Raw genomic sequence first — 27,513 nt, 5'->3', positions numbered from 1 at the left:
CGCCTAAACCACTGAACCGATTTCGATGAAATTTATTAAAGAGATAGACAAGAGCTTGGGAAAGGACATAAGCTACCTTTTATCGCGAATAAAAGACTTGGCGGGGTCGAAAAAGGGGTTGGAAGTTTGTATGAAAGTTCGTCATTATCGAAGATAACACGATGAAACTTTGTGTTTAGGCACTTGATAACAAATAAATAAATATTTGTTCTAATGTTTTTAATAATTTGACCTGTGTGGGGATGAAAAAGGGCGATGAAAGTTCTATAGTTGGTAGCTTATAAAAATGTATTAACCACAGTAGTTTATTGTGTTTTATTTGCAAAGTGAGTATATTAAAAAAATAAAAAATGCTGCCCAAAGTAAGTATTGCGTGCACATGAAGTCGCGGGTTAAAGCTAGTACTAAAATAAAACTTACTTTTACTTTGTCCAAATAGTTAATAACTCTGCTAACATAGTATTCTTTGCGGCCCTTGTCATAACACCCCGTCCACAGAGGAGCCACGTTCGAAGGGTAGAAATAATCCCTTCTTCTGTTGGACTCCATGCTGTAGTCTAACCAGGCTCCAACGTCTTCGTGCCACAGTACCTGACAACAAAGAGGTTTTAAATACTATGTAATAAGAGGAGAAAAATTTAAATTACAGTATCGCGATTGGCGACGAAATATAATGCGGCTAAGTTTGGAAGCAAACAGTTGCTTTAAACGTAGTGGATTTCGGCTCCATCTCCTTTTTTTACAAGATTCTAGCCGTCTTCTGTCAATCTATCAATGACTGCACGTTTCATACAATCTAGTGAATCGATTTTATCTTAGTTTCGGTAAGCTGCCTGGCAACATAGCAATAACTTAAGTACGTTATAAAACTGACCTATTACTATTTACCACTTGACTGTCCGCTGTCAAAGTACTTTTGTGTCTGTTTGATATTCGCCATTTTGGCGCTGTTGGCCATAGCGAGAGTTTGCGGTACTAAAACTAGTGTTGACAACCTCAGCTAAAAAAACATCGATAGATGATTATACAAAAAGATTGTGTTCTTTATTACGCATTCCTCAAGCATAAATAACACGGAAAACGAATGAAGTCAATTCAAAATGCAAAAATACTTCAGACTATACGTCAAAATTACTTCTCTGGACGCTCGCGAATGGCGCTTCAAATAAGCACAAAAAATTTGAAGTCAAACATATGGAACAGTTGTCCAGTGGTACAGGTCAGTGACCTTATAAAAAAAGAAAAAAAATTAAATATTGATACGAGTTTGAAACGACTGATGCGTGGGACAAGTATGTGCCTACGCCAGTGCGCGGTTACTAGATTACTCACAGGTTGTGCCGAAATGATATTAGTAAAAAAAATTGCGTGCGTACAAAGTACACATGTCAGAAGTGAATAATGCAGGTATTATACATGAACTTCTAAGCTGCATATGAAGTCCTGGTACATGTTGCTAGGATGACACATGATTTCAACCGCTATGAAAGACATTACTATCACCATATTAATCTCTCCTGGTGTCTATATAGTAGTACGTAGTGCGCATAACGTCACAATACATTAAGATATACTCGCGTCACGCATAAGACAATCTCTTCTTCAACTATGATCGCCTGGTACCTATGAATTTATGTGTCTCGCTTTTTCGTTTCATCGACTTTCAAATCACAACGATGCTAAAGAAGTTTTCATTTGAATAAACCAAAACAAAAGTAGCATACCTCTTCAATAGCCTCAAGAAGATTCGCGTGGACGTCTCTATAGTACTGAGCTTTATCAAAATTAGATAAGTGGGTGTGAAACTCTGCCATAAGCTTAGCGTTCCAGCACGCTATAGCGTTTAGGTCCACAGGAATTATGGACCTTGTCTTCAAGTTGGTCAAGTTGCCTGGAAAATACAATAACATTATTTTTTTAGCTCCAAAAAACACACCACCTGGTCAGTTTTGATTATTAATAGCGGTATTTTAGTAATTACCACAGAAGAGTTAGAAGAACGTTGTCGGCTTAGATCATTTATACTACAGACTGTGAAGACGTCAAAAAATGAGGTTGACAGTTAACCTCTATTTTACTTTTAATATACAAACAAATTAAATCAATTTAAGCAAATAAATTGCAAATATTAATTTTTAAATTAAACCCAGTCAGACATTTTTAAATAGATGTATACATACTTTGTATGCAATTTATAGCTATGCACGCACACAACAGAAAGCGACATACAAATCGCGAGTGTAAGACACGCACACTAAAGTTATAAACCAGGCCTGTTTTCATCGGTAGCAAGAGGCTCTATCTAGAAGCTATTTATTCACGTAATAACACGGCCGACAACACAGCCTTGTGTCATTTTTAACACATATTACTCCTTCGACGGACCGATGGCCGTTGGGTCATCGAATGGCGACTACTGGTACTACTTCCGGTAGGAAGACGCAGTGTTGGTAGGCCACAAGATAGACGGATGATCTTGTCAAGATCGTTGGATGAGGGCAGCTCAGGACCGATCATCGTGAAGATTTTTGCGGGAGACCATTGTCTAGCAGTGGACGTTTCCGGCTGATGATGATGATTATACTGACTAACAGGTTGTGATTCTCTCAGTAATACCTTTATTAGTTCCATTGAGAATGAACCAGCGAGATGAGAAGTCCCAACCAGATTCCGCAGCTGCTTTAAGTTCGGCAAACAACTCTTCTTTTTTCTCTGGCGAGTCCAAATCTCTGTAAAAAAATGATTTGTTGTTCAGACAAATAGAATAAAAGGATAAATAGGTACACAATTTTTTATTGATACGAGAAAGCTAAAGACAATTTACTAAGTATAGATAAATATTGCTCATAAGGTAAAACAATTAATTTCTTCTAAAGACATTTTTTTATGAAATAAACTTACTTAGCGACGTCTATATCTTCTTTATAACTCTCTGGTCGAGGCCCCTGAGATTGATCTGTGTATCTCATTAGAGTGTACCTATAATTGAAAAATATATAATCTTAAACAGGCATTGATGTTTTGAAAATAGATACAGGAATGCAATTCGAATATGTGGTTGCAGAGAGATGGAGCCACAAGGCAAACTTCGAACGGGTCACTGCCGGTGGTAGAAGAGATGTTCACCGACAAATAGAGGCGACGTCCCGTGGCCACCACAGACTTACAATCTTATTTTACAATCTTATTTAATTTATGTGGTTAACATGTTATTAACTAAGCGGGTGAAATTTAAGCTTATATACATACTTTTTCCCTTCATACTCCAGATCAACGGTATGATTTGTCATCCAGTAATCGAACTCCCGGTCCAAAGTGTGAATGTGGTGTCTCAAAAACTCCATGTCAAAAGAATCATCCAGAATGAGTTTCACCATCGGGGTTAATAGAGGGGGCTGAGATCTGAAATTCATATAATAATATAGAAGTTAAAACAACTTTTTAAATTATATTGTGTGTTATAAATTTAAATAAAACACTATGATTAATTGTAGCTGTGTTTTTATTTGTACTGTGCTATGACAGGAGCGTTCTTTGTATTAACTTATAATTAACTTATTAATTATTAACTTATTATTCAAAGTTTCACGTCTTTCCCTTGTCTAATTGTGTATATGTTGTAATAATAATTGTTAAGTATTACCAAACGCAAAAAATAAGGATTTATATTAAAAGCGTGTAATTGTAACTGTGTCATTAGTTTTTACGTAAAAGTTACATTTTTATTATTATTTTAGTTAACCCGACTTTTCGTGACCTTTGCAGAGCACGTTTTCAAATAGAGAACTATTGACAGGAATCGACATAGTATTTTTCATAGTTGTCATTATGAAGTTTAACGTCATTTGTTGCCTCGGAGTTGGTATTTGCGGTTTTGGGTAAAATTTACTGACAGTGTCACTTCTTTTTTCAAATTTAAATAAAAAAAACTTTATTCACTGTAAAACTTTAAAATTTATTTAGTGCAAGTCAGCATGAAGTACAAAAGATACAATAACATTTAAATGAGTATATTCATTAACATTAAATTTTGAAACATTAGTCCCAAATCTTTATTTTTTCGTATGTGTAGTTCTGAAAACGGGCCTTGAAAAGGCCAAGAAACGTCGGGTTCACTAAAATAATAATAAAAATGTTACTTTTACGAAAAAAAACTAATAACACAGTTACAATTACACGCGTTTTAATATAATTTCTTTTGCGTTTGTAATACATAACAATTATTATAACATACACAATATAGTAATATATATTTTCATTAATATTGTAGTGAGGGAAAGGCGTGAAACTTCGAATAATAGTTAAAGTTAAAAGTTACAAAGAACGCTCCTGCGAACATAGCTCGATTATGTAAATGTAACCACTGATTCCGTGTATCAAACATTGTATCGCATCTCCTTCTGTTCTGCAGAGAACGAAAGAGATGCGCTGTGTAAGTCCGGCAACGTCGCCTTTTTTTATAGTGTTAAGCCGTGCAATGTTAGCATTAATAATTTAATGTCTCTTTACAAATGCCACGTGAGAAAATTGTTTAAACGAAAACAAAAACAAAATAGTTAATTTAAATTTAAATAATTTTAAATAACAATTATTATGCATTTGTCATTGTCGTTACTTACAATCGTATTTACATATCCAATGTAAAGAAACCATTTCTAACGACTTCACTGAATAAATAATAACAGTTAGTATGGCTAATGACATGTAATAACTTTCCATTCTTATAACGTGGTTATATATTATACAGAGTTGAGTTATATATATAAAAAAAAACTTTTTGCCATTTCTTGACTTGGAGGCCGTTATCATGTTTTACAGCGAGGTGGCAATTCTAACACTGACTTAAATTGTAAATAATACTTAAGTATTATTTACAATTTAAGTCCCCCCATTTTTAAAGCTTAAGCTTTAAAAATATTCGGTGATTTAAAGAGTATGAGCATAGACTTTATGGTTGCTAGAGGATGATGCTCGGAGTTTCCCTGCGAGATCGAATCAGAATGAGGATTTAACATCTTGACTGTTGCTTCTCAACATATTCTTGATAATGTAATGTTAAATGTTTGCTCATAGGCATATAAGTGAATTTGATAGAAACTGTCATAACCATAATGATAACAACAGGAACAGACATAAACTTATGATGCCTACTATTCGGCTAAGTCGAGTTAGTAAGTCTTTTATGGGGCGATGTATATGCTTTTACAACAAGATCGCAGAAAATGTTCAAAACAAAAGTATTATGTTATTCAAAAGAATTGTTAAAGAACGTTTGTGTTGTAAATATTACCATAACATAAATGACTTTTTTAATGATACCACAGATTGGGAATGGAGTGACCGCCTTCAGGCTATTAAATAATAAGTTAAATTGTACAACATTACTTTGTAAACATATTTTTTCGATGGGCGGTAGTTTTTGACTTTCAATAAGTGATGTCACATCTTATTTTGAATAAAAATATTTGAATTTGAATTTGGAGATTCGTAGGAGAACCAAAGTCACCGACATAGCCCAAATGATTGCGAAACTGAAGTGGAAGTGGGCTAACAAGATTCAGCTAGATTCAAACCAAGGACCCTTATGGGTATATGGGTTTCTAATCACTAAGCTAAAAAGCAGTCTATAGTTTGTATCATTGACTTAGGCATTAAAAATGTATATTCTCACCTCATCTTATAATACACCCTTCCTCCGTTCGGGATGAAACCTATCCTGTTAACGACATCCAGGAAATTGCTGACCATTCCACGGGCTGTGGACCTCATCTCTGATATCAGCAGCCCTTTGATTATCCAATAGGAGTCCCAGTAGTAAAACTCCCGAAAGCGACCACCTCGAAGAAAAATGTAAGACATTACTCGTGATGCAAAAGCTTGTTTTTAAATACGATTTTATATTAGCCTCGCCAGTATTCAGGGGTGTGCATCGGTTTTCTAGCAAGGTAGGGACAAAACTTTTAGTGGATGTTCAATAGAACTTTGGTTATAGAATAACACATTCATATTATATTAAACCAGTCTTTCTCAAAGTGGGCGATAACGCCCCCTAATGGGCGTTAGAGACCTAGAGCGGGCGTTAAAGGCCCCAAAAAAAATCCCCCCATTTTTGGTATTGGCGTGGTTTAGGGGAGCGATTGTTGATTTGTAATGTCATTTAGATTTAGACTTTATGTTTAAAATTTCAAACAAAGTTGCTTGTGCACTCATAAGTAGTGTTATGGATCCATGAAAAAATAAAATATATATAATGAATGTGCGTTTTGAATGACGGCTACTTCGAAGAATTACGGATACGAATTAAAAACGTATGAGTGCTCTAATTAATTTTTGTTTATGGTCTGTATGATGGTATAAAACTAGGAACACTTGTAGTAGGAGTGTATAAAAAAATTGGGGTTGGTGAAACATAATTGATTTTAAAGGGGGCGGTAAATGAAATAAGTATGATAATCTCTGTCCTAAACCAACTTTAACACTAGTGTTGTATTTGTTAGGTTCATATCGAAGTAGGCACTGCCTAATTGCCTACCCATGTAGGCAAGTTTGCACGCCCCTGCCAGAATTGTATATACCGAAACAAAAAAGAGCGACTGTGGCGCAATAAGTTGAACCGTCGACTCTTACCAAGCATTTCAAGTGTAATTCGACTTACCTAGGAAACATTTTTTTTTTAAATTGATTTGCCTCGGGTACGTTATTCGCCCGCCACGTACCAATGTGATTTCGGTTAACGAATTCATTCGTACGTTTATTCGATGCTTTATTAAAAAGTTATAGGGGAGTATGGCCTGTGGTGATCACTTACAATCAGGTGATCCGTACGCTCGTTTGTCCTTCTCTTCCTTAAAAAATACGGGTTGCACTCCGGCAGTGTAACTATTATTAATATGAATAAAAAGACGCTTTCTAAACCTGCTGTAGCAGGAAAACATCTGTCAACTCACCAGGCACAATAAATGGATTATCCACATATATGATGGAGTAAAGTTCCTGGTTCTCTTTGACATCATTCTTCATCTTCCTGCCCAGATCCAGCCACAACTTGTTCAGGTCTGACGCCCATTGGTTCAGCATTGGATCTTTAATTCTCTGCAGGAAAGCTGGAAAGAAAGGCAAATTTAATTTAATAAGGATAAAACATAGGGCACACAAAAAATTTTTGTACTTCTAGCTAATCGGAACTATTTGAATTTCGAATGTTTTTTTTTTCAAACGTCGCAACCTTCTTATTAATATAAAAAAACAATTGGCGGGAAATCGTTTATCAATTGTTTTTTATCACACATCAAAGCTCTACGTACGCAACGAAAATGGAATTAAGCTGAAAAGATTTTAGAGCGATGATTTTTTATGATTTTAAAAGTTCTCTCTCCGCAAGACTGTTCCGGTCGTCTTCAAAATGCTTTTGGGAGAGAAGCACCTTGCTTGAGCACCGTGAGGCGATGATCCTTCTGTTTTAAAAAAATGGTTCGATCGCATGAAAAAATTATATATCATATTCTTGTTCCGGAGGTCAAGATAAACTAGCAGCCAGTGTATCTCTCTCTGGGGTCAGTCCCACATGTCTGAGGATGATCTGCCTCCGTAGAGAATTTGTATGACGAGTCTTTAAATTGAACAGACCATCATGTTGGAGAACGACCGCGCGATCTTATGCCTTCGCTATTTTCAACTACAATTATTTTTTCCAAACACTCGTTGCCTCTGCGCCAGTGTAGTAGGTGATTAACTAATTTGGGATTAACGCTAATTTTTTTCCTCAAAAAAATTATATGCACCCAATTAAGTAAAAAAATAAAGCAAGTATCAGTTACGCACCCTCAGTAAAGTGCCAGTGTTAATTCTGTCAGCAAAATTCAACGTAAAATTAAAAAAAATAACGGTTTGCACTCCGGGAGTGCCGACAAAAGTGAAAACTTGAAAATTAACGTTGTGCATTTTTTTTATATTTTGGAATGGTTAGGGAATAATTTCACATGAATTGCTTTATTTATCATTTTAAAAGTACTAGCATTCATTTGGTTAAATACAATATTCATTTATTGCGCTATCATACACAAAAACGACAATTTATATTTATTATTACATAAAACATTTAACACTTCAAAACTTTATCTCTCAGAAAAATCAGCCGATGGAATCAAAAGTTTATCTCTTAAAAAAAATCAGCCGATGGAATGAAAAGTTTATCTCTCAGAAAAATCAGCCGATGGAATCAAAAGTTTATCTCTCAGAAAAATCAGCCGGTGGAATCAAAGATTTATCTCTCAGAAAAATCAGCCGGTGGAATCAAAGCTTTATCTCTCAGAAAAATCAGCCGGTGGAATCACAAGTTTATCTATCAGAAAACTTTTATAAATAATTGCAACGATTGTCTTACGAATTTTTATTTTTTTTTTATATGAGAGGGGGCAAACGGGCAAGAGGCTCACGGGATGCGGAGAGGTGAGGCAACCGCCCATGGCCATTTGCAACAACAGGTGTGTCAAGAAACCGGCCTTTAAGGTATGCTTGCTTTTTTCTTGAAGGTCCCTAAGTCGTATCTGTTCGGGAAGACCGCCGCTGGTAGTTGATTGATCAGGCCACGTGTTGCCGCGAGATTTACATTTTATACCCATCTCAAGAACAGCGCTGAACGCCGCTAAAGAAGTTTTCACTTTTAAATATTTTTAAATGCAAAATACAATAGTAATGCTAATAAATCGCGATTTAAATCAAATATATATTGAGTGTTCATGTTCTGGATTTATCCGGTTCGATCCGATGATGTAAAAAAATTTGCAATTGCATCACCAATAGCATAGACAAATAGGGGACCTCTCTAGTCCCCTTCGGAACGACTAATAAAGGGGAAATGCTAGTGACTCATATAGTGCATTCATCCTAATAAACCTATAACATTTGTTGGTATTCCTGTGTTGTTCAAAGATTTATCTTTTTTTTTTATTGTTAAAGTTATAACCTAAAATAAATATTAATTAGGTAACTCGGAAAAGTAAGTGAGAGTAAACTTTTTCAATGTAAAATAACACGCTTCGGCGTAAGTTACAAAATTTGAAAGATGCCACGCACACAAGCATCTAATAGTTGCCGTTATAAAAAAGCTATTGTTCTTAGGTAGTGGTGTTATCTAGTTGGAGCGCATCGGAGACCAATCCTTAATCTAATTTTTAAGAATTCATCGTAAGAGAAAGCTATAAATGGAACATGTATGTATGTATGTATGTAATATATTTAATCATGAAAGTTACAATTTATTTTTTACCATGCCCCGCAAAACTGCTTACGCAGATTGATTGCAGGTAATTCGCTTTACATAAACATAGCTTATAAATTATTAAGTAAGTTATTGATACAATTAATTTACATAAATGGTTATAACGTATTTAACAAATAGTTTTTTAGTAAACTTTTAAATTTAACAAGTGTAGGCTCACGTCTTATGTCCTCGGGTAAACTGTTGAGTAAGTATGGAACTCGTTTTTTTAATGTTCTATCTCCATAGTAATTTTGTACCATGGGTATTTCAAATTTACCATTGGACAATGACCTTGTGCCGTTGTGTGGACACGTGTATGCTTTCTTTTGGTATCTACAAACCCAACATTGGATGAGGGCAGTGCAGGATCAATCGACGTGGAGATCTTTGGGGGAGGCCTTTGTCCAGCAGTAGACGTCTTCCGGCTGATGATGAATGATGATGAGCAGCTTAGTTGCGTGTTTATTGTACGGGTACGTACTACAGAATATATTATGTGGCGGTCTTCCAACAAACTTTGGTACAAACTTCCATGGTCTTACAAGAGTGTTGAAAAACGTATATATATGTAAACGTGTATATACTGATAATACCTGGATTGTCTTTCCAGTCTGGTGGGCTCCATTCCTCAAACTCAGATCCTTCAGGATCGAAATTTTGGTTCACAAACTCCTTGATATCTGCTTTCGTCGGTCTGGAACCTGTCCTGAATCAAATAAAGTATTGACAGATATCTATACAAAAATGAATCATTTCTCAAGAGAACTTGAAACGTGGTTAATACTACTTTTTTATGACAATAAGGGACATAAGGTGTTAAGTCTCATTTGCCCAGTAATTTCACAAGCTGTGGCGCCCTTCAGACCGAAGCACAATAATGTTTACACATTACTGCTTCACGGCACAAATAGGCTCCGTTGTGGTACCCATAATCTAGCCGGCATTCTGTGCAAAGGAGCCTACCACTGGTAAGCAGGTACAACGAAAAAGTACAAAAGTTAAAAGGTTAGTAATTCTAATAGGCCCAATACTTTCTGCATATTTCACCCCTGGTTTTTTAATCACACAATAATGTAAAGCATAAATGGAGGAAACCGATGAAATGATGCTTTAAACGCTTCTTGTTTAAAAGTTGCCTAAGTTAAAACTTTAGTACAATCAATATTATTTTGTGCCGTTTGGTGTCGAGACACTTGGCCGGTGCGGAGAATGTACAAAGTACTTTCTTCGCGCCTCAAAAGGGCTAGTGGAAACCCAAGCGCTGGCAGCTTTTTCGGTCAATGGATCAACTGCATTGCTATCCAACGCGAAAATGCTACCAGTATTCTTGGTATGCTTCCACGTAATGATAGTTTTAATTTTATGTACCTAGTTAGATTTGTTTTATTCATAATGTTGTTTTTTATTAATATTATTTTCTAATTTTAATATCTTATATCAATTGATTATATTAAAGTCTGTTCACCGAGAGTAGATAAGTATTATGAAACAGCTCGTAATAGCGACTGTCGCTAAAGTACCGTAAAAATGTATGAAGGCGTCGCTATAAGTGCCACGCATTATATTTTATAGTACGGGGTAATATTAATTTTTCGGCAATCAAAATTTACGGCGGTAGAACTATACCACAAGGAAATTTTACGTTTATGATGATAATAATTACCTGTTCATCATCTCTTCGAAATGTTCCATGGTGATTTTGGGGGAGAATTTTATCTTCATGTCGACGAAAGTCTTGGAGTCATTGTAGAGTCCTGCCATTTGCACCGTATCCAGAAGAGGTCCATGGCAATATATCATACTGGAAAATTATTTAAAATAGGTTTATATCAATTCATACACATAACTAGTTGCCAACCCTATTTTATAATATATTATTGTAAAATATAATATAGTAGAATGTACAAAAATTTTAACCGACTTCAAAAAAGGAGGAGTTTTACAATTCGACGGTAAGTTTTTTTATGTATACAAATACAAATATTTATTTATTACAACAAAATACAAAATATACAATATCAGTGTTGGGGTTTCCTTTTAAGCTAAGAGTTGGCTGTAGTAGGAGGCCCCCGCTCATCCATAGCAAAAACATAATTATATGATGTAATAATAAACAAGTTGACCTTACCATAAATATAATTAATTAAGGGAAAGAAAACTACTAACAATAATAACATAATAAAATTTGATTTATTTGTAATCTAAGCTTAATGTGCTGTGTGTGTGTGGGTGTGTGTATGTTGTATGTGGACGCGTGTGTGATTGTATGGATGGGTGAGTGACTGAGTGAGTGTGTGAGTTAGTTTGAAAGAAAACCCAAAGATTTAGAACCTAACTTTATGTAAGTGTTTGTTGCCTCAGAACTTTCGACTGGCTTACCGATTTCGATATTTTTTTTTTATTTGAAAGCTGTTTTTTTTTTAATGGAATAGGAGGAAAAACGAGCGTACGGGTCACCTGGTGTTAAGTGATCACCGCCGCCCAAACTCTCTTGCAACACCAGAGGAATCACAGGAGCGTTGCCGGCCTTTAAGGAAGGTGTACGCGATTTTCTTTTATTTTTTCTTATCTTTTCTTCAACGTACCCATGTCGTATCGTCCCGGAAACACCGCACAAGGAAGCTCATTCCACAGCTTCGTAGTGCGAGGAAGAAAGCTGCTTGAAAACCGCACTGTGGAGGACCGCCACACATCCAGATGGTGGTGATGATATCGTAACTTGTGGCGTGAGGTGAAATTCGGCGGCAGGAATCAGGTTGAACAGCTCTTCGGAACACTCCCCGTGATAAATGCGGTAGAAGACACACAATGAAGCGACGTCTCTACGCAACGCCAAGTGATCCAGCCGTTCACAGAGCGCTAGGTCCCCGACAATTCGAGCCGCTCTGCGATGCACGCGGTCAAATGGATCGAGCTGATACTGGGGTGCGCCAGCCCAGAGATGACAGCAATACTCCATGTGAGGCCGGACCTGCGCTTTGTAGAGCGCTAGAATTTGGGCCGGCTTGAAGTATTGCCGTGCTCTATTTATGACGCCCAGTATCTTCGAAGCCAATTTGGCTTTGCCCTCCAGATGGCCACGGAATTGGCAATCGCTCGAGATTTCGAGACCCAGTATTCCGATACTAGGCGAGGCTTTCAGGGAAGTGTTCTCGAAGAGCGGTGATACAGCAAATGGGGTTTTTTTAGTGGTCAACGCGCAAACTTGAGTCTTCTGGGGGTTAAATTGGACCAGGTTCAACTTACCCCATTCCGCGACCTTCTCGAGAGAGGACTCGATAGAAGACACAAGTTTCTCCCGGCACTGCTCGACGATTTCCCGAGAGAGACATGCAAGGCTCGTGTAAACGGCATCACCAGTGCTGTCGTCTGCATAGCAATGCATGTTGGCGGTGTCCAACATATCATTGATATGCAGAAGAAACAGCGTGGGAGATAGCACACTGCCTTGGGGCACTCCAGCGTTCACGGGCTTGGGATTCGAGCAATAACCGTCGACAACGACCTGTATGCTGCGCCCAGTAAGGAAGCTGGAGGTCCACTTGCATAAGCTCTCGGGAAGCCCAAATGATGGAAGTTTTGCGAGGAGTGCCATACACGATCAAAAGGCCTTCGCTATATCCAGACCAATTGCCAGGCCTTCCCCCTTGCTTTCATTAGCCGCCGCCCATCTATGTGTTAGGTATACCAGAAGATCGCCAGTCGACCGACCATGGCGAAAGCCGTACTGCCGGTCGTTGATCAACTGGTGACCCTCAAGGTATACCAAGAGCTGGCGGTTAATTATGCTCTCTATGATTTTGGAGAGTAGGGAGGTAATAGCAATAGGCCTGTAGTTTGCCGGTTCCGAACTGTCTCCTTTTTTTTGGGATCGGATGGAGAAGGGCTGACTTCCATGAATCAGGGACTACGCTTTTTGAATAAGAGTGCCGGAATAAACGCGTTAGCACCGGCGTCAACTCAGGGGCACACGTTCTAAGCACGATTGGAGAAATGCCAACCGGCCCGCTCGACTTCCTGACGTCCAACGAAAACAGAGCTCGCCTAACAGTCTTCTGTCGGAACTGTACTTCAGTCATGGAGCTCTGACACCGCGGGATGGTCGGCTGTGTTTTTCCGTTGTCGTCAAGAGTCGAGTTGGAGGCAAAAAGAGTGCACAGGAGATCAGCTTTCTCTTTTGCCGTGTGGGCCAGGGTGTCATTCCTCATGTGCAACGGCGGCATGGACGGCTGGTTGAAGTTACCAAGAGCAGCTTTCGACAACAACCAGAACTTGCGTGTCCCGGTCGGGTAGCTGGAAAGCTGCTCGCCAATTTTGACGACGTGCTTCGATTTCGCACGGGCGATTTGCCGCTTAAAAAATCTGGAGGCACGGTTATATTTCCTCTCCAGAACTTTGCAGTTCGGATCCTTTCAGCCCAGCGCCGCAACCCAAGTTCGATACGCCTGTTTTTTGCAGTCAGATGCTGCTTTAACTGACGCATCGAACCAGGGCTGTGATCTGCCACCGATCGGTACTACAGAGCTTGGTATAAAAATATCCATGCCCTGCAGTATCACATCGGCTACTGCAACGGCGCAGGCACTAGGATCATCCGAAGGGAAACAAACCCTGCCCCAAGGGTAGGATGCAAAAAACGAACGCATCCTATCCCAATCTGCTGACTTGTAGTGCCAAACGCGGCGGGTCGCTGGTGGTCTGCGACGTTGGCGTCGGATAGGCACTACACTCCTGACCAGGCAATGGTCGGACGTTCCGAGAGGGAGAGTCGACAGAGACCTGGTAACCATCGGGATGTGTAGTCAGCAGAAGATCCAATAAGGACGGCATGTGGCTATCCACATCCGGGAGCCGCGTTGGCGACTCAACCAATTGGGACAGACCATACGCCAATGCAAAATTATGCACAGATCGCCCTGCGTAGTCTGTAGTACGTGATCCAAGCCATTCGGCATTGTGCCCGTTGAAATCACCCAAGACTACGATTTCAGCGGAGGGGATCTGAGCAAGCACGTCATCAAATGCCGCTTGAACGCAGCCCATGAGGTGATCCGTTTCTGCGTTACCACTATGGGACCTGTAGACACACGCATAGATGCGGACGCGGTCCTCTAAATCTACGCGGAGTCAGAGAGTAGACAGGTCCCTACCCTCAAAATTGCCGAGACGGCGACAGCAGATATCCTCCCTAACGTACACACATACCCCGGCATGAGGCATGAAATTATGCTCAATTTGTACCCGGGGTACGTAAAATATGACGTATCGCTAGGTCGAGATATCTCCGTAAGGAAACACAAGGCCGGCTGCGCCGTCTCAAGGTGGTGGTGGCCTCCGGTCCTCGACACAAACCTATGCGAAACATAGCGGCACTAGGCCGCTACTTCACGCCGGTATTCTGTGCGAGTGTGGTAAGTAACCCGGACGAGTCTGGCCCGATTGTGCTGACGTCATAAGACGGCAGCGTGACTCTCCCACTTTCCAAAAACCCGTAGTCGCCTCTTACGACACCCTTGGACCTGGGGCTACCCTATTCTTTTTACGCCCCGGGGCAGCACAGGCGTTACTTTCCGTGTAGTCCGGTGTCAGACACGGTAGGTTTATAAGTATATACATAGTTGTAGGAAGGTTGTAGGTGACATGTGCTTGTGTCGCACGCGCAACGTGACAAGGCGGGAGGCGAGGGTGTGCCGCGGAGGACACCGATTCCAAAAATTAGCAATTATTTTTTACTTTTTACCGCACATTATAACTATTGCTTTGGAATAGCTTTTTTTGAAGTCCGTTGTTTTTGTGTTAATTTTTTTTATCATCCTACATAGCACATATTTTCTGTGATGAACATTATATTCGATAGAGCCAGTTTCGGTCAATCCCAATATCAATATCATATCTCAATATCAATAAAAGCAGATTTAATGGTGTTCTGTAACTTAAATAAAATTGTAAAGATAGTTACGATTGTAATATTACTTTTAAATAAAAATCTATCAATCAAAGCAGTATAAAATTCTACATATAAATGTTTACTTAAACCAGAAAAACCACTTAAACTTTTGTCCGTTTGTTTCGCAATTTCAAAAATATGTGCACGAAATTTTACCTTTTTTTAGGTAGATTTGACGACCCATATAGCCGGATTCGAATCCAGGTAGGTGCAACCATTTGTATGATGAGTATGGATGTTTGTTTCCAAATCATGGATGTCTACATATATATTTAAAAAAATATATTGTATTAAATATGTCTCTGTCTTGAACCTATAGTGCCTACAGGCTAGGCCTAGTTTGGGGCAAGATAATTAATTGTCCAAAAGTGTTTCAGTATTATATTATTATAGATTACTAAAGTTCAATGGTTTAGATAGCGAAATCGCGGAAGAATCACATATTGTGAGAACTTTATAAAAAAAAAACTACCAATTTTATTTTCTTCATCGAATGAGATGACAAAAATGCGGTCGTGCAACAAACCAACGTGGAAGTTCTTTACGCTTTTTCTTTAACTGCGAATGGATTGTGTGGTAATTTTACTAAATGTTATTATATTACGTAAATTTGCTAGCATATTACATCATTGAATAAAAACCAATGATATAAGAACACAGTACTCATGCAAAGCAAAAAATATAATCGTAATCAAGATATCACTAAGGTCATGGACACACAGGACACAAAATATTGTTATTTTGGCCACATTCAAATGGTCGTGTAGACTTTAGCGGCCTTACAAATAAGCTTGGTTTAAAGTTATACCTGAGAGTAAACCAAGAATATGCAAAATGTTGACTATATCGCTGACAACACTGTCAATACAATAATAATTCTTAAGTTTTCCGAATGTCAAGAAGTCTCGCAAATAAACCCGGGAAACGTTATACGTCTGAATAACCAATCATAAGCAAAATGTTTTATTTGTAAACAATAGTTTGTAAGGCCCTAGAGGTTCTATTTAAAACACCTTTAACAACTTTACAAAGGCCGGCAACGCTCTTGTGATTCCTCTGGTATTGAAAGAGAATGTGGGCGGCGGTGATCACTTTTACACCAGGTGACCCGTACGCTCGTTTGTCCTCCTATTCCATAAAAAAAACAAAAACAATTAAAGTAAATAGCTTTTATAATAGTTGCAAATTGAATTTTATCATCAGATATAATATTAAAAATGGTTACCGAAATTACCAATCTTGGTGCAGCTTAGAGATAGACAGAAACAACGACATTTCTGCACTAACTATTCAAAATATTACGTAGGTATATGACTTACACTTAAATGTCAGGAAGCAATAAATATATATATTTACAAGACCGTCGAACCAATGTTAATCGGATGTCGGACAATAATTAATCAACTTCGAGTCATTTACATAAGTTTAAATTTATTCATTTTCTCCATATTAACTATAACTGTACCAAATCAAGTTGCTAATATCTTTTATTTTTTGTATTATTATCTCAATTTATTTACTATCTAATTCCAGCTTCGCACGACACGTCACAAATTAGGATACCATCCCCACCATTTGGATGTGTGGCTTCGGTTTTCAAAGGACTTTCTCCCACGTACAACAAAGGTGTGGAATGAGCTTCCTTGTGCGGTGTTTCCAGGACTATACGACTTGGGTACCTTCAAAAAAAGGTGCGAACACTTTAATAAAAGGCTGGGAACGCTCCTGTGATACCTCACACCACTAACGTCAACAATGGATATTAGATCAAAGTTTATATGCAATAATAGAAGAGATTCACAAAGAGAGGTTTTTAGTTTCAAAATTGGCCTCATGGCCTTGTTATAATTCCTTAATTCCTGCGGTTTTCATTTTGTCTAAGCATAAGTGGTTTTTAGTAAGACGGTACAAGGCGTAGAAAAAAAAATGTGAAAATTTTTCTATTATTTGTAGAGTATTTTTTGGTATAATTTATTGACATGGCAGGACAATCAATACGAATGTAATCACAACTACATTCAATACTAAACCATCAACTTAAAATAAAATGAGAAATCTGTACCCAGTGTGACCGCATCTTTATACAATAAGATAAAATAGGCAAAAATAACTGAGCTGTGCAAATTTTCACCTCACGACAGATGAAGGTCGCGGCAACTTCCTACACTTGTCCAGTGCAAACTGGTTTTGTTACCGTAACGTGTCTGGTAATTAGACTGAAGCTGTTTCCGATATTTGCTTATTCTTTGACATTAATCTCATAGATAAAGTAATAAAAACAGAGTGTATTATTAAAGTATTAATTTAACTATTATTTTTTTGGTAGAAAGACTAAAATCGGTTAAAGGCTTATCACCAAATTCAATTTAATTCCATCTCAATTCTATTAAACTTTAATCAAAGCTGATAAAGGATTTACTTACTACTTACACCATATTTTTATTTTATGAATATGTAAAGCATATTATATAAATTTGTTTTTTTTTCTATTATGCTGATATTAATATGTTATTTTGTGAAAAAAAGTTTCATTTTAATCGTGGTTTCATAAGACCAAAAAATTGCTTTTTTATACACAATATTTATATCAATCAATGAATAGAATTAGTGCCTTTCACAGTCAAAATTTAGAATTACATTAGTTATTACTATGCTAATAAGATTGACATTCTAACCTAACTGGACGTGTACGGGTCAAATATTAAAATAAATAACCAGACAGGAAGTCCTTGTAAGGAAACTAATGTAGCAATGATTAACGAGTCGGAGATTACATTAATAATCGATTACTGTATTTTAATAATAAACAAGATAATTGTAGCTAAATAATTAGCAATCAACCAAGGTATATCTGTGGTTTTTAATCTTTTATGACCAACTTTCGGGTTGTGCTCAGTTGGTTATTTTCTTTAACGCGAGTGTTACACATTTAAATAAAACTCTTTTAAAGCATTAAAACGCGTGTAATTGTAACTGCGTTTTTTTCATTATTTTTGCATAAAAGTTAGATTGTACAGTGTGATAAAAGTTAAATAAAACCTTATTTTATAGTTTTTTAAACGGCAATTGGTTTAAAACTCATATTTTTGAATGAATAAATCGATTTTCACGCAGTTTTCTACCAGTCTGAATCGGTTCGAATTGTATCCAAATCTAAGTTTGGTCAAGCCCTTTCGAAAGGCGCCAACCGCGATGAAATCGGTCGAGTCGTTCAAAAGTTACAAGAGGTTTACATCATACATCCCTACACACACACACACACACACACATACACCTATATACACGTACGGACACCATCGCGGGAATAGTCAGGGATGCTTCCTAGGACCTTAAAACGTTGAGATTTGATAAAAACTTGATTTTAGAAAAATGGGGTAAAACCAATAACTTCCCGATGTATGAAAACTTTCAAGGGGTAAGTTAAAAATTACAAAATTAATCAAAATATATATTGTTACATCTTGAGCGATCGTACGGAACTCTTTGTCGTCGAAATTGACTGGTGTTATTACATGAATTGACTAGCGGTCACTCGCAAGTGCGTCAGCGTAATTTTATTTTTACTTGGCAAACTAATAATCTGATCATTGAACCAGATATTGGAATTATTTATTGAAGATGAAAATAGATGTCAAAGACTAAACTTAAAATAGATGTCAAAGACTAAACTTAAATAAATTGTATTGTGGTAAGAGTACAGAGTGAATGATTATATGCGACTGGGAAACTGTAACACAGTTACAGCACTTGAATTATATTATTACATTACATTATTAAAAACTAGCCTTATTCAATTAATATTTTTGTTATGACAATAAGGGACAAGACGAGCAGGACGTTCAGGTGATGGTAGTTGTAACGCCCTGCCCATTACAAGGCAGTGACGCTCAGGATTCTTGAAAAACCCAATAATTCTGAGGGGCACTACAACTGCGCTCATGACCTTGAGACATAAGATGTTAAGTCTCATTTTCCCAGTAATTTCACTAGCCACGGCGCCCTTCGGACTGAAATACAGTAATGCTCACACATTACTGCTTCACGGCAGAAATAGGCTCCGTTATGGTACTTAAATAGATTTTTTGAACAATGCTTACATGAAAACTTTAAAAAATATATAAACATACCTTAGACGGTCTACAGTTAGTTCTACATTTATTAGTAACAATTTCCTACACGAACATTATTATAAATTAATAATAATACTAAGACATAGTTAACATAATATTTCCTTATTTGTTATGTTGCCCTAGATTGCTTGTAATTTATAAATACAAGCTAGCGTCGGAATTTATATAGTCCGGAATATAGTCTGACCATAAAATGATAATTATAATGCTGTTCCAATAAAAAAAAAAATTGAATTTAGAACGTGTTATTCATTTTCGAATTTTCGCACTTATCTGTGCTAAATATTCTTCTAATAATTAAATGGAGTGGGATGATTAGGTAAGTCAATTGAAATGATGTGAAACCATAATCATCGTCATCAACCGACCAACACTGCATATTCCGGTATGCAGTCGCCATTCGAAGACTTTACTGCCGCATCATAATCCGCTATATATGATTCATTGTCTTTTTATATGTATATGATTTATTGTCAGTTTGAGAGAGTATCTGTCTAAACGCCATGATAATTCGTAGTCCGTTGAACAATCCATGAGATTGACAGCGAAGAATTTTCCCAAAGAAAAAACATTGCGTTTTTTCAATTGATAACTGGCTTCAACGTTCAAATGACTATATTAACTACAATGGAAACCATATTTTTGAATGAGCTTAATTTATATTATTACTAACGGACACTACAGGATTAGATGTTTTATACAAAAGGAATAAAAAGAATTATTTCCTTGTAGCAATATTTATTGCAAGACTTAAACAACAAACATAGACCGTGCACCCAAACGTAGGTAAAAAAAAATAACTTCAACTGTTCTTATGAGAAAAGGTGACGATAGTCAAGAAAGATACACCTTGTCCATTACAATGCAATATAGCTCGATATTCATAAAAAAAATCAAAATTATGAACGGTATCACAATTGCACTCGTCACTTTCAAACATAAGATATTAAGAAAAATTTATTGAATTAGGCGTTACTTTGCGGAAATCCATAATTAAACAAATGATTTAAGATTTCTTTAGTGTTAATTCCGCCAATATTTGTTTTTAAAAACAATTCGACACGTGTTTCACCTCCACACGAGGCATCCTCAGGACGTGTTGTCTCGCCGAAATCTGGCACGAACTGAATTTCAGTCAGCCTTGCAAAGCATTTGTATAATAAGATATTAAGTCTCATTTCAGTAACCGAAAACCGAAACACAATGCTTGCACATAACTGCTTTAAAGTAGGAAAAGGCACCACTGTGTTTAGCACCTAACCAGCATTCTTTGTAAAAAAGCCTCCCGAATACTAGTAAAATGGAATCAAATCTATATATATCATCTACTTCTTTAGCCAGGTACGTATAAATAGCATTAATTGACAAACGATTTAATTACTTATTCTTAAAATACTCATTGTTAAATTTTCAATTCAATTCAATTTTATCTGACTAATTAAACACACACACTCACACACACACACACACACACACACACACACACACAAACTCGCTTTATCATATTTCATAAAATTCTCAAAGTATATTATTTTAAGGCTAAGAAAGAGGGGAGCCTCTTGGCACAAGCATTCTTTATATGCTTAAAAGGAGGTTCTTGCCACTGTTTGTAAGATTAAGTAGAATGTGTTAAAACCACTAAGGATTTCATTTATTTATTTGATTATATTGTTCGAATATAACAAGAGCCGAATCAAACAAAATTATAATAAATTTGGAAATGTAGAATATAAAGAAATACCAGTGTATACATGTGCTTAGCTCAGTGGTCGGCAAACTTATTAGCCAAAGAGCCAAATATTTTTATTTTCCGTTATTTAGACCTGCGATCAGTCCTTAAGACTATAATCAGGGAGTTGCAAGAGGTTGAGGTTTGGCGAGGTGGAGCCACTGCCCCATCTCCCCTCAATTAAGTAGCACATCGGCTATCTTGAGTCTTCTAATCGGATTTTGCTGCAAGAGCATACTGGATAGCGGGTTTGGGTGAGTTGTCAAACGAGCCTTATAGTTGATTGAGTATCGTTTTACTTCGTCAAATATGGTTGGGATTTCCAGATACTCATGGATTTCCGAGTTTCGAGCGTACCGAGGCGCCGATGAAAGTACCCTTAGTGTACTGTTTTGAGCTCTCTGGAGGCACATGATGTTGGATTTGCTGGCTGTCGACCACAGTTGGGTTCCATGTGTCCAGATCGGTTTTATTATGGAGCAATATACCCTAAGTTTGTAAGATAGGGTATATAGGGGGTATAAGGCAGACTGTCTATCTAAAGAGCCAAATATGAACATTACAACAATAAAAAAAATATTGGAAGCCAAATCTTCTTGTTTAGTAACTTATATTTATACATTATATTACACTTAATAAAACTAAATTTCATACTTAATAAACATTTATAAAGCGAAAAATGTGCTTGCATATCATTGGAAAGTTTGATCGAATTTTAATTTATCGAAATTAGATGTTATTTTTTTCCAACTAAGGTTTTTTTAAATGAAAATATTGTTGCGCCATCCGTGGATATTAGTGCTAGAGCCGTACTTATGGAACCAAAGAGCCACATGAAGCCGCACTTTTCCGACCACTGGCTTAACTCAACGGTTTTCTGCTTTACTTTCAATGACCTTGGCAATACTCATTTCACCTGATGAATTATTTGTAAACAATCTAATTAAGTAATTAGAACTTACTATCTTGGTATTAAACAAGTTCATGATTAATATATAGACATAGATTTTTTTATGGAAAAGGAGGACAAATGAGCGCATGGGTCATCTGGTGTTAAGTGATCACTGCCACCCACATTCTCTTACAACACCAGAGGAATTACAGGAGCGTTGCCGGCCTTTAAGGAAGGTTTCCCCCTTTTTTTGAAGGTACCATATCGTATCGTCCCGGAAACACTAATTGATATACTAATTTGACAAAAATATACCTATTAGTAAGATATTATATATATAAAATATTTCAACGTAACGAATTTGGTCTATAGTTAATAAGTTCCTGTAGATTCCGTGTGGAGGTAGCGTACAAATTATAACACGGAAAGCACGCGGTCGAAATTACAGTACCACAGTGCAGCATTTTATAATAGGTACCTACATTATGATTTGCGTCCGGCGGCTCTGAATTAATTATAATCTTTGACTATCTGACCTAGACTCAAGGTTACTTGAACGCATACAAATTTCACCGCTGTATCTTAAGAATTTCTACAATATTGTATAATACATTCTAATAATTAATATTTCGTTCTTTTTCTAGTTAGTAGTGAGTCTATAATGTCATAAAAATAATTCGCGAGAAATCTGAATCCGATCTTTTGTCCGTGAGGCAAACATAATTCGACGGCATAGATATGCAATAAACAAAAAGACGTCTTAAGGTACTGTACCTACTATTTAACCAAATAGAAATAACGCCTATGGATCTTCTTCTTCTTCTTGAGGTGCCATCTCCTACCGGAGGTCGGCTATCATTAGTGCTATTTTTATCTTTGACACGGCAGCTCGGAATAGGGATCCTGTGCTAAGGTTGAACCATGTCCGGAGATTCTTAAGCCACGAAGTACGCATTCTTCGGGGTGGACGCTTTCCCTCGATTTTCCCTTGCATGATGAGTTGGAGCAGGTCGTATTTAACATTACGCATTATGTGACCAAAGTACGACAGCTTGCGTTTCTTGACAGTTTTCAAGATCTCTACCTTTTTGTTCATAATCTGCAAAACATTCGATATTCCATCCGTCCAGGATATCTTCAGAATTCTTCTGTACACCCACATTTCAAATGCCTCTAAGCGGTTCCTCATATTTTGGGTTAAGGCCCATGACTCCACAACGTAAAATAGAACCGAAAACACATAGCAACATGCGAACCGCACGCTGGTAGATTCAAATTTAAATATTTTTATTCAAAATAGGATTAAAAATCACTTATTGAACGTCAAAAACTACCACCCATTCAAAAAGACTGCCTCAGACCTGAGAAGAATAAGCGCAAGAAACTCAGCGGGCTTTTTTTTATATATAAAAATATGGATTACAATGTGATATCGTACCATATTTTCACATTCCCAGTCTGTGGTGTCATTAAGAAAATCGTTTATGCTATAGTAACCACACAAACGTTTTTTATAAATTCTTTTAAATTTCGTAACACATTTGTTTTGTACATTTTCTGGGATCATATTAAGCATATACATCGCCCAACAAAAGACTTACTAACTCGACCCAACCGAGTAGTAGGCATAACTTATATCTTCTTCTGGTAGTTCTTGGTCCACTCGTACTCGTGCCCTCTGTTGCCAATATAGATTTTTAATAATAACAAAATCTTTGGGATCAAGTCCCCTATGTCATTGAGCATGTCACCTATGGATAGCAAATTAAAAACAGGTCGCCATGCTATTTTCAACGGTTAAAACACCCGTTTATACGCCTTGTTAGGAGTTAGCTTAGTTAAACTACAAACCTAACATTTATAAGCATTTTTTTATATTGACACACTTACACAAATTATTGGGCAAGCCCATACAAAGGCATAGCCTGTGCTACGGGTGCAAGACAACGATATATTTAATACGATATACATACATTAATATTCATGAGACTGAATAATCATCCATGACTCGGAAACAAACATCCATATTCATCATAAAGTTTATGTTTTTACCTACCGGGATGCGAACCCGGGACCTATAGCTCAGTGGGTCACTAACCACAGCGCTCTATGCCACAGTACAAGTAATAGAATAGAAGCGTAACTCAATACCTACGTCTGGGCGGAGCGTTAGGGTTGGTGCATACTACATACAAAAAGATTGACGACGCGGACAGCGCGGTGCAGCTAATTTAGGCCCGGTTTCCACCAAAGCGGAGAGGAGAGGAGATACGTTTTGATAACCAATCAGATTTCTTTATTTCCACATCTCCTCTCCGCTTAGCTTCGGTGGAAATGGATCAAGCGGAGAAGAGGTCTCATTTTTGATGATTTTGTGCCGTGAGCGAGCAAGCGGCGCGACAGAGCGGATATGTGAGATATCTGTAATCGGGCGGCAGAAACCGGGCCTTAACGTGGACGTGTCTCGGCGTACGGCGTGGCACTCAATAGTTTTGTCTTTCCAAGTTTGCTTAGCGTCCGTATAAATCATGTGTATGTGTGCGTGCGTCGATTCGGACGCTCTAGTATGATGTTAAAGTACTGTTCTATTACTGTATAGTGTTTATGCGTCATCAAATCAATTAGAATTAGTCCTTAAGTAAAGTTTACTCACCTATCACACGTTGGAGGTAGATTTCTACGATCGGCTTCAACTGCGCCCAGCGCCAATAACACAATAACACTTAACATTTTCATTGTTACAATGGCACTAACTAATATAACACTACTTAACTTATAGGAACTTAAGTCTTTCTTATTACGTGTTCAAGAAAGTGCTTAATTTCTTGAAAGGCTTTCGTCTGGGATATGATGTCATCCTGGAGGCATTTGTATTAATGCATTGATCTGTAACAAAAAAAAACAAATTATTAAATATACATTAAATATTATGAGGAGTATTTTTTTATGGAAGACGAGTAGATACCAGTGGGAGGCTTCTTTGCACGGGATGCTGGGTAGATTATGGGTACTAATGGGCCGAAATTCAATTCTCTCCATAGAAAACAAATTACTTCTATACAATGCAGTCGTCAAGCCTATTTGGTACTATGTCTGCAAAAAGAGCACAAAATGGTATCTTGCGGACAATAGTAAATGGACCCTGGTTTGCTCGCAGTGACGAGGTACATAAATATCTGGACATGCCCAACATAAAGGAGGAAATAAAAAATCATTCCAGACGCTACGCCGAACGCCTAGCCACTCACCCAAATCCCTTGGCTACTAAGCTGCTCGAGTCCTCTCAAGCCGTGAGAAGACTGAAAAGAAAGCGAGCCTCATTAGAATTAGGGCCTGTCGAGGCGATGGCCTCTAAAACACAAATTTAAGTTAAGCTAAACTCTACGGAACTAGTCGTTACCGACTGATGGCAGTTAAATTAAAAAAAAAAGATTATGCGTACCACAACGGCGACCTGCCTTGAAGCAGTAATATGTAGTCATTATTGTGTTTCGGCCTGAAGAGCTAGTGAAATTTCTGGGCAAATGAGACTTAACATCTTATGTCTCAAGGTGACGAGCGCAATTGTAGTGCCGCTCAGAATTTTAGGGTTATTCAAGAATCCTGAGCGGCACTGCATACCCATTACGGGTAGGACGAATCTATTACCATCAGCTGAACGTCCTGTTCGTCTCATCCCTTATTTTCATAAAAAAAAAAGTAACATATAGACTTAAGTAACATATAAATAATCTAAGGGGTCAACCCTATACTACTTCACCCCGTAACGGGCGCGTGTCGGTACATCGTGCATGTACAAAGTAAAAGCGACGTTAAGTCTACCGTTTTAGATCATATAATATTATGTTCTCTGACAGTGGAAAAGAGTAGGTATTTGATTTTAACAAGGGAGTGATTTTTCTGTTACGTCATAACATATTAGTAATCTGTACTCAAGGTTACAATATTCTAATAAATCGACATAAATTCTTTCCAAATTCATTTCTCATGCGGGCGAGTTATCTGATAACAACTCAAGAAAAACTTATGTACTTTTAATCTGTTTACTAAGAGCGTATTGTATAAAAGAATAAACATTCCTATGGCTAGATGGCTAGATTTGTATCTAGATAATTAAATGTACTTACTGTTTTGTTACAGTAAGTACATTAAATTATCTAGCTATTTAATTAAAATAAAACTTTAATTATTTAAGTAAACTAAATAAATTTAACTTTTTTATGCCAGTTAGGGACGAGACAAGTAGGACGTTCAGCTGATGGTAATTGATACCATTACAATGCGGTGCCGCTCAGGATTCTTGAAAAACCCAAAACATTCTGAGTGGCACTACAACTGCGCTCGTCACCTTGAGACATCAGATGTTAAGTCTCATTTGCCCAGTAATTTCACTAGCTACGGCGCCCTACAAACCGAAATACAATAATGCTTACACATTACTGCTTCACGGCAGAAATAGGTCCGTTATAGTACCCATAATCTATCCGGCATCCTGTGCAAAGGATGATACCTAAATATATAACTGTAAAATGATTTCAAATATATATAAAAAAAAATGTAAACATTCTTAGTGGAGTTAATATTAAAAAATAAGAATCATATCTCACTTTAAAAAAATATTAAGTTATATTTTTTTTACACATTTCATTGGACCAACCATCAACCATCCTTGGACTTAGTAGAAAATTTGGAACATTATACCATGTAGAAAAGCACGGGTAGTATCTTAAGGTTTTTGACATTTTAAGTACTTGTGCCACAGTACAAGTTATAGAACAGTAGTGCGACTCAGCGGTCTCCATGAAATTTATACCTACGTCTGGGCGGAGCGCTAGAGTTGGTACATACAAATAAATTGACCACGCGGACGGCGCGGTGCAGCTAATTTAACTCGGACAGCAATGTGCTTATACTAACTAGCAATCATCGAAGTGGGTTATAGAATTTTACACTGATAAAATGATTGCGAAACTGAAGTGGCAGTGGGCAGGGCACATAGTTCGACGGACAGATGGCCGTTGGAGCAGTAAAGTCCTCGAACGGCGACCACGTACCGGAAGACGCTGTGTTGGTAGGCCCTCCACAAGATGGACCAATGATCTGGTCAAGATCGCCGGAATACGTTGGATGGCAGCGCAGGACCGATGGTCTTCCGGCTGATAATGATGATAATGAAAAACTTATATAATAATTATCTGCAAATAAAAACCTTGCAAGAAGTTATTACGAAGCAATTTTACGATTGACCTTTGATCGACTCGTGTACACATTGTTAGTAATTACTTTCATATTATTATATTCAGCATTTTACACATAGTTCAGCATTTTTGATAAGCGCAATGGGCAGGTAATGTTCAGCAAGTTTGACAGGTTCGGGAATTATCTTGGATAGAAACTCAAGACTTTTGACCAATATTCTCGGTTTTGTTTTCGATAATATAAGCTCATTGTGCAAACAATAAAATATAGTATTAATCCTTTCTGATTATCTTCTTACAATAATGTTGACCCGGTAAACATTGTTTTATGCAATGAAATGTTATTGACTGAACT

At 37.3% G+C, this 27,513-nt stretch overlaps 1 protein-coding gene across 5 annotated transcripts in view; it reads right to left on the bottom strand.

The window, feature by feature from the left end:
• LOC126980003 (trehalase-like) overlaps positions 1-27,513 on the bottom strand; it is a 111,245-nt gene that overhangs the window by 36,274 nt on the left and 47,458 nt on the right. For all 5 annotated transcript variants that reach the window (XM_050829623.1, XM_050829625.1, XM_050829621.1 and 2 more), the window contains exons 2-11: positions 24,614-24,846; positions 10,926-11,063; positions 9,856-9,968; positions 6,948-7,103; positions 5,672-5,837; positions 3,250-3,402; positions 2,902-2,979; positions 2,617-2,729; positions 1,725-1,891; positions 421-591 (exon numbers count right to left, since the gene is read on the bottom strand). In XM_050829623.1, coding sequence (XP_050685580.1) covers positions 421-591; positions 1,725-1,891; positions 2,617-2,729; positions 2,902-2,979; positions 3,250-3,402; positions 5,672-5,837; positions 6,948-7,103; positions 9,856-9,968; positions 10,926-11,063; positions 24,614-24,696 — 1,338 coding nt within the window. In that variant the 5' untranslated portion in view covers positions 24,697-24,846. The remainder of the gene's footprint in view (positions 1-420; positions 592-1,724; positions 1,892-2,616; positions 2,730-2,901; positions 2,980-3,249; positions 3,403-5,671; positions 5,838-6,947; positions 7,104-9,855; positions 9,969-10,925; positions 11,064-24,613; positions 24,847-27,513) is intronic.

Source organism: Leptidea sinapis, chromosome 4 (assembly GCF_905404315.1).
Source record: "Leptidea sinapis chromosome 4, ilLepSina1.1, whole genome shotgun sequence".
In the NCBI taxonomy this organism is placed as follows: domain Eukaryota; kingdom Metazoa; phylum Arthropoda; class Insecta; order Lepidoptera; family Pieridae; genus Leptidea; species Leptidea sinapis.
Note: the sequence above shows the minus strand (reverse complement) of the source record. Positions and strands in the feature narration are given on the sequence as shown.